General features: G+C 32.0%; 1 protein-coding gene across 1 annotated transcript; it reads left to right on the plus strand.

Annotated features, from left to right (window-relative positions):
- The first annotated feature begins 432 nt into the window (after positions 1-432).
- Positions 433-2,320, plus strand: LOC129318552 (NAD(P)H-dependent 6'-deoxychalcone synthase-like). Its single transcript, XM_054963392.1, has 4 exons — positions 433-817; positions 1,143-1,386; positions 1,496-1,672; positions 1,886-2,320. The coding sequence occupies exons 1-4, from the start codon at positions 495-497 to the stop codon at positions 2,087-2,089; spliced, it is 948 nt and encodes a 315-aa protein (XP_054819367.1). The 5' UTR covers positions 433-494; the 3' UTR covers positions 2,090-2,320.
- Positions 2,321-7,783: the final 5,463 nt, after the last annotated feature.

Consider the following 7,783-nt stretch of genomic DNA (forward strand, 5'->3'; position numbering starts at 1 on the left):
GTTAAATTAAATCATTATATTTGAACTATCCAGAATTTATTTGGATAATCAAATTATAAAATTATAAAATTTTTTAATATTAATTTAAATTATCTACATTAAATCTCTTTTGATCAAATTGATAATGAACAGATTTATTAAAATTTATTATATTTTTTATAAATTTTTTTTAAAAAATATAATATTAAAAATATTTAAAAATTAATTTAAATAAACGGTAGAGATTATTTTAGATTGAAATGGACTACTTAGATTGCTCCTAACTGGATGCACCGAATGCGGACGCCTGGAATGACCTTACAAATTCTTAAACTACTAAGATTTAAATGAAGAATGAGAAAAATCAATATGGATTAAACATATAATTTTTTATTCTTTTATTCACCAAGCCGTTCTATAAAAGGTGCCATGAGGCCATGCTTCCTTCATATCAGCAACACATCAAACTACATACACACTTACTTTCCTCTTTACTATAGGCCTCGAGCTGAGACATGTCTACTCCAGTAATCCCTGAGCTCATTCTTCAATCCTCTTCCGGCCAACGGAGGATGCCGGTGATAGGTCTCGGCACCGCGCCAGAGGCTGCGAGCAAAGTAAGCACAAAAGACGCAGTGGTTGAGGCCATCAAGCAAGGATACCGGCATTTTGATGCAGCTGCAGCATATGGGGTTGAACAATCAGTTGGTGAAGCCATAAAAGAAGCACTTCAACTTGGACTTATCAAGTCCAGAGATGAACTCTTCATAACTTCCAAACTCTGGGTCACTGACAATCATCCTCACCTTATTGTTCCTGCTCTCAGAAAATCACTTAGGTAAGTACGTACACAACTCTTTGATGTTGCTGCTTCTTCTTGTTGTTGTTGTTGTGTGTGTGTGTGTGTGTTTATATATTATTCATTAAGATTTATTTTGCTAAGATTCAGGATATATTTTGTATTCATTAATTTTTATTAGCATATTATTAAGATGATATATATATTGTAAGCTTTTCATATTAATATAAGTACCATACTTTTTCAAGTCTCGTTTCTTTCTCTCCTGATTTCTTTCGTGATCATCATACAAATATTGTTGTTTGTTCTACACTTTGCCTTCTCTTTTGGCTTAGCATAAACCGGTTACTCGCATGTTATGCAGCACGCTTCAACTAGAATACTTGGACCTGTTTCTGATCCACTGGCCCGTAAGTGCGAAACCAGGGAAGGTTACATATCCCATTGAACAATCAGAACTGGTGCCGTTTGACATGAAGGGTGTGTGGGCAGCCATGGAAGAATGCCAGAAACTTGGCTTAACCAAAGCTATTGGGGTCAGTAACTTCTCTTGCAAGAAGCTTCAGAACTTGCTCTCTTTTGCTACCATCCCTCCAGCAGTCAATCAGGTAATAATAAATTAATCTCTTTGTTGGTCACTAACAAGGCTACTTTAATTCACATGTCTTCAAGTTTAACTAGCTTGTTACAAGAGTTTAATTTGATGGTAATATATAGGTGGAGATGAACCTTGCTTGGCAACAAAAGAAGCTCAGAGACTTGTGTAAGGCAAATGGAATTGCCTTAACTGCATTCTCTCCATTGAGGAAAGGAGTGAGTAGGGGAGCTAACATAGTTCTTGACAACGACGTCGTCAAAGAGATTGCAGATGCTCACGGCAAGACTATTGCTCAGGTTAATTACGATGAATCCTTTCCAACTATATAATCTGCACAATTTAAGAGAAAAGTAAACACAATAAAGATCAGTTAGAAGCACTACTACGTTTATCTCTCTAAGTGCATGGGTTAGCTTCAATATGGTCGGAGACTACCCTAATTTATTAAAATGATTAATAACAAATATAAATAAACATGTTCTTATATTTATATATTTTCTGCTTTACAGGTTTGTCTTAGATGGATATACGAGCAAGGAGTGAGCTTTGTGGTTAAGAGCTATGACAAAGAGAGGATGAAGCAAAACTTGCAGATCTTCGATTGGTCACTGACAGAAGATGATTACAGGAAAATCAGTGAAATCACTCAAGAAAGACTCATCAAAGGACCAACCAAGCCTCTTCTTGATGATCTTTGGGATGATGAGCAGTAACTAGCTAGGATGGATGATTTATATGTTATAATAATAGTATACTTTAAATTGTGAACAGACTTTATGTGCCGTATAGTTTGTGGTGGTAAAATGGTCTACAATTAATAATTTTGGCAGTGCCACTGCTCCGGTTATAGGTTTCTTGTTGATGTCAAAGAAATAATGTAATATTCTACATGCGTTAAATAAAGCTTGAGTTCATATATAAATATGCATGTTTTGGTTGAAAAAGTTGGCAAATGTACTTAATATTTTTTTTGGTGACCACTGGGAGTACACTCCACTGATAATAAGAAGAAGAAAAATGGTAGAAATCTTTTAATTAAGTTGCTACCTAGTCAAGAGTTAAGATTTGAATCCACAATTGCTTGAGTGTTTTAAAAGCCAAATTAGACTGCAAATCAAAAAGGCTCACAGTTTATGATTTTTATGGTTTAATAGGTTAAATGAATGACATAATAATTAAATAAAAATAATATTATATATATATATAACAATAAAATAAACATGAAATTGTTAACAAATGCGCATAAAGGAATTAGCACCTGTCATGTGAATTATTAAAAAAATATACAGGTTGAGTATTTATAATTTTTGGTTCAGGTTTAGCTCACTTAACTTTGTCATTTAATTTGGAAATTTGGATTCATTTTTTCATAAAAGCATCAGGCTGGTCCAACTGGCTGGTAATATCTTACTTTTATCATACAGAGATTTAAGTATGCTCTATATTTACCTCTATGAAAAATCTGTGCATAAGAAAGAACTTGATCACGATCCACAAGTGTGAACCATGTTAATACATTTAGAGATCTATGGTTTTTTAATCAAGGGATTAAGAATCTTAAAGTAGCTGTATTTGTCAAATTTTCCTAATTTACCACAATTACTTAACCAAAGTATTGAAAATTGAATTAGTTATTGAACTAATCAAGATAATAGTTCAAGGGTTAGTTATTTAATTGGAGGTCAGGTTGGGATCAAACCTATCATAGATAAACTAATAAAATATAATTAAAATATATAAAAATATAATTTAAATAAAAATATTAATCCTCAAAGTATTAATAAAATAAATGAAAAATCTAAATAATTAAAAGATAAGAAGAATATGATTGAAAATAAAAAGATATTTTAATTACTGAAATATATTTATAGAGTTAAAGAGAAGGGGAAATCGTGTGTTAATAATATTGTAAATGCTAATTTTTAAAATATTTTAATTAGTAGATATTATTATTATATTAAAATTGAACAATAAAAAAATGTAACTCCCAAGAAAAGTGATTATGCGTGCATCAGTTGCTAATTTGGTCTGAGAGGTCAGCCACAGCTAAGGGTTGTAGGACACAGCTATCAATGCTATGTTTTCGAAAAAGCAAGGGGAGAGAAACTTGAAGCAATGCTCGCCATGTCTTTTCTCTGCTTCACACTTCCTATCGCTTCTCTTCTTCTTTCCTCTTTAGATTTCATCCACAAAAAGAAACGAGAAGGAAAGAACAACACCAAAGGGTAGATGGCGAAACAGCACAGTAGCTCGATGATAAAGAAGAAGCTTGATGGAGAAACAGACTTCAACTTCAGCAACGTCGATGGACAGAAGAAATGGAAACTCAAGATCAACAGCTAGAAGAGATGGAAACTTAAGGTCGACGGATGACAGTGAGGTTAAAGGCAAGGATGACACTGAGGCTAAGGATCTATCGACATTTTAGATTCAAACATTCAGGCTTTGGCTTCATCTTTTTTTTTTTTTTTTTTACAAAAAAAAAAACTCAAAGCTACATTGTTTTAGGGGTGTTCTGGCAAAAAAAATATATATATATATATATATATATGACCCGATCAACCCAACAAACTGTCGGGTTAGCTAGGCTACCCTGAATTAGTTGGGTTAATCTAGGTCACTGTAAACCTAGGTTAACTAGAAACCCAGACGCGCTGAGAGGCTTGTTTATCGATTGGACCGGTTGGTCCAATCTAGGTTTTCATTTCATGTACTTAACTACAAAATCATTGATTACCATGGTAATTAAAAATTAATCATTTAAGTCACGGTACCATGGTAAAAAGAAACCAACAGTAGTTGGATAAGACTAACTATAATAAAAAAAAAAGACCTGCATTTAAAGGTCTACCATAATTATTTTGATTAAATATAAACTATTTAATAAAATAATACAAATTTATAATTTGTTAGGATCCTAACTCCACAACTCAAGCCAATGCATAACAAAAATAGTAAAATCATAAATCATATTTGAAAGTATGGGATAGCAGTGAGTTTGAAAAATTTAAAAATCATCTAAAAAAAATAATAAAAATGACATTTTATAATCATAAGAGTGTTTGCCGCAGCTTACACATATCCCACCATGCTATAACTTCTCCTATATTATGTGCAAAGATGCAAGTGCCTTATATGGCAATACATTACACAAGCATTAGGATAGTATTTTGTTGTCACATGAACAACTTCAGTGAACATCCATCACATCTTGGTCCAAACATCTAAATGAAGGGTCTCTAAGTAATTCTAAAGAACTCAAATAACAAACGACATATTGGCATTGATTGGTTCTACTTTTAAACTACAACAATTCACAGCATTAGACACTCAATCACTCAATTATACCACTCACATTTGAACCACTAGGGTGTCCACACCAACCAAATGCCAATAACATAAACCACAACTTAGAACAAGCCCCAAAGGACAAAGGACAACCTTTAATAGTGCATTACAATAATACATCCAACACAGTTCACATTTCCAATTCTTGAACCCTTAATAATAAAAAATCAGAGGGGGAGATGTCTAATATTATAATTCCAAAAACAAATCGATGCAACTAACGAAATAATCCTCAACATACTTGCATCAATATTTAGACCTTCAATAGACAATCATAGCTCAACAACATAGTTTAGGGCACTAAGTACAACCAATCAACAATAGCAATATGCAATTATGCAAGTAATCAAAATAATATTGCTAGTTGGCAATGTCACTATCAAATTACACATGATAACAAAAGAGAGGCATACAATAGGAATATAAAGTTCCTAAGCCTTAGGAGTCTTTCCCTTGCTTTGATAGGAGCTAGTGCTTGTAAAATGTTAATATAAGGGTGAGTACAACTACTCAATAATCATGGAAATCTCTAAATCACCCACATGCAAGTTAAATCAATAAAGGCGGGCAAAGTTGGCAAATTATAGAACCATATGAAAGCATAACGTACAATATCATACTCATAGTATCAAGTTTTGTGATATAATCAAATGCATGATCATCAACTCTTTATCTCCTCCATATATTGTCGACTGAATTCATGGGCTAACAATTAAATAGGATTGAGTCAATGTGATTGGACTCGTACAAGCTCTCCAATCATGAAGAGACACCTAGCCAAAGACGCCTTGCTCAATCTTAGACTATAGATTCCCCTAGTTCTCAAGTCCACTAGGGTATCGCAATGCCCAGCACCACACCTAGTGAGGGTGATATAAAAGGGGCAATGGGTCTAAGCACCTATGCTTACACTTAGTCTAGGGTGAGTTTCAGGGAGACCTGACCCATGAAACCAAACACTAAGGCCACCCATGGTGTTGATTATATAGTTCCACATGGAAATATAATCTACTCCTCCTAGGGTATCTCTTGCCTGACTCATTATCATGCAACCATGCACCAAACAATTACCAAACGTGTCCACAGCTCATAGCATAATGCAATAACCAAACATGTGCATAATAATGTAATTAACCGTCACAAACATGCATATAATATTTTTCCACTTATATTAAAATTAATCAACAATATATGACATTTTCAGCATCATAACTAAAATGATAAATCATGCAACCCACTTATATATATATATATATATATAAATAATATATGAATATATATTTGTATAAAATCACATTAATCATGTTTGCACCATAGCCTAAATCAATCTAATAGGAAATAGCATAAGTTAGAGATTCCCTAGTTATCTCTAAGCTTTAAGGAATCAAAAAGGTTACCCTAATATAACTTGCTTTCCTAAGCTAAACTCAAGTTCAAACAACACGCTACAAGATTAATCTACAATCCATAACAACAAATATGACTAAATAACTAACAAACATAACACTTCCAATTTCGATTCAATACCATTAGCCATCTACATTTCGGGCTATAGAATATTTGAGGTTTTTCAACTTTGCTAATTGTTTTCGTCATACCCTTATGCTATTTGTAGCTTCATGTGGTATCTATTGCTAGCACACTCTTGTTATCTCAATTGTTATGGCAACAATAATATCTGTACTCTTACCCTTTAGTCAGAGCATGATAGGTCCGATATACAAATTGAATTGAATGCAGAACATCATCATGACAAAGATATTGTTTCAAACATGAGAAAGTCACCCAAGGTTAAGTACATAACCTTTTATGAAGATTCTAAATGTATTCTTGGAAAGAGGACAACAGTTTGGGAGTTTGGTGAAGATGCATGACTTGTCCTATTTGAATTAGCACTCTACAACCAAGTAGGAATGATGTTAGATTTACTTATTTGTACCATATATTGGAAATGTTTTAAAATTCTTAGATTGTACTCTACATTATAATCATGCATATTGAAATATTGAAAATTAGTTGTTTGAACTTTTGTACATAGTGGAATAGTTTGTATCCTTACATTAATTATATAAATAATTTTTTTGTATATTGGTCATGATATACAATGCACAACAAAAAAATAACAGATTAGCGACAAAATTTAGTGATGGAATAAATTTCTGTCACTAATTTGTCGCTAAATTAGCGACAGAAGTTTTTGTCGTTAAAATTTTATCATTATTTCATTGTTAATCTGTCGAAAATAATTTACCGATGGAAAATTTCATTGCTAATGGTTAGGATATCTTATTTTAATTTAGTGACAAAATTTGCGATGAAAAATTCCGTCACAAAGCTCTCTATCATAAATCCGTCACTAATTCCATCGCTATTTATTTTTAGCTTAATTTTATTATTTATAATATATATTTATATATAATTTATTATTATACTATAAATAAATAATTTAAAAAATATATTTATTTTTTAATTAATTTATTATCAAAAATAATTTTTTTGAATAAAATATAATATAAATAATTATTATATATAAATTAATTTTTCCATATTAATAAATAAATATAATTTTAAAAAAATAAGTAAATTTAAATACTATATTTAATAATAATTTAAATAATATATTTATTAATATATGTGTGTGTGGTTAAGTATTATATATTTAATTTATCAATTAAGGTTGAAAATTCCTTTCAGCTCAATTAATAACAAGGTAGATGCAAATGCACATGGGAGTATGAGGTTGCAAGTTCAAACCTAGCCAAGGCATAATTGAAGGTAATAATATTTCACATGACAGTGACAAATGACGTGGCAGTGACATGGCACTGGTCCATTGGGTGACTAGGATGTGGTGATGACATGGCAATGAGGTGGCACAGGTCCACTGGTTGACTAAGTAGTGATGAGGTGGCATTGATCCACCGGGTGACGTGGCAATAATATTTTGATCTACCTAATAAATTTGCAATAGAATTAGTGACGAAATAAGCCTGTTGGAAAATTAGCGATGGAATGCATTCCGTCACAAAGTTAGAATAACTTTATCCTTATTTAGTGAC

Source organism: Prosopis cineraria, unplaced genomic scaffold (genome assembly GCF_029017545.1).
Source record: "Prosopis cineraria cultivar Desert tree isolate PC_DT_omini unplaced genomic scaffold, ASM2901754v1 PC8, whole genome shotgun sequence".
NCBI lineage: Eukaryota > Viridiplantae > Streptophyta > Magnoliopsida > Fabales > Fabaceae > Prosopis > Prosopis cineraria.

Excerpts from the sequence above, each read along its gene's own strand:
- LOC129318552 (XM_054963392.1), top strand. The coding sequence starts at position 495 with ATGTCTACTCCAGTAATCCCTGAGCTCATTCTTCAATCCTCTTCCGGC. Across the intron at positions 1,387-1,495 it reads TCCCTCCAGCAGTCAATCAG|GTGGAGATGAACCTTGCTTG; the intron begins GTAATAATAAAT and ends GGTAATATATAG. Across the intron at positions 1,673-1,885 it reads ACGGCAAGACTATTGCTCAG|GTTTGTCTTAGATGGATATA; the intron begins GTTAATTACGAT and ends TCTGCTTTACAG.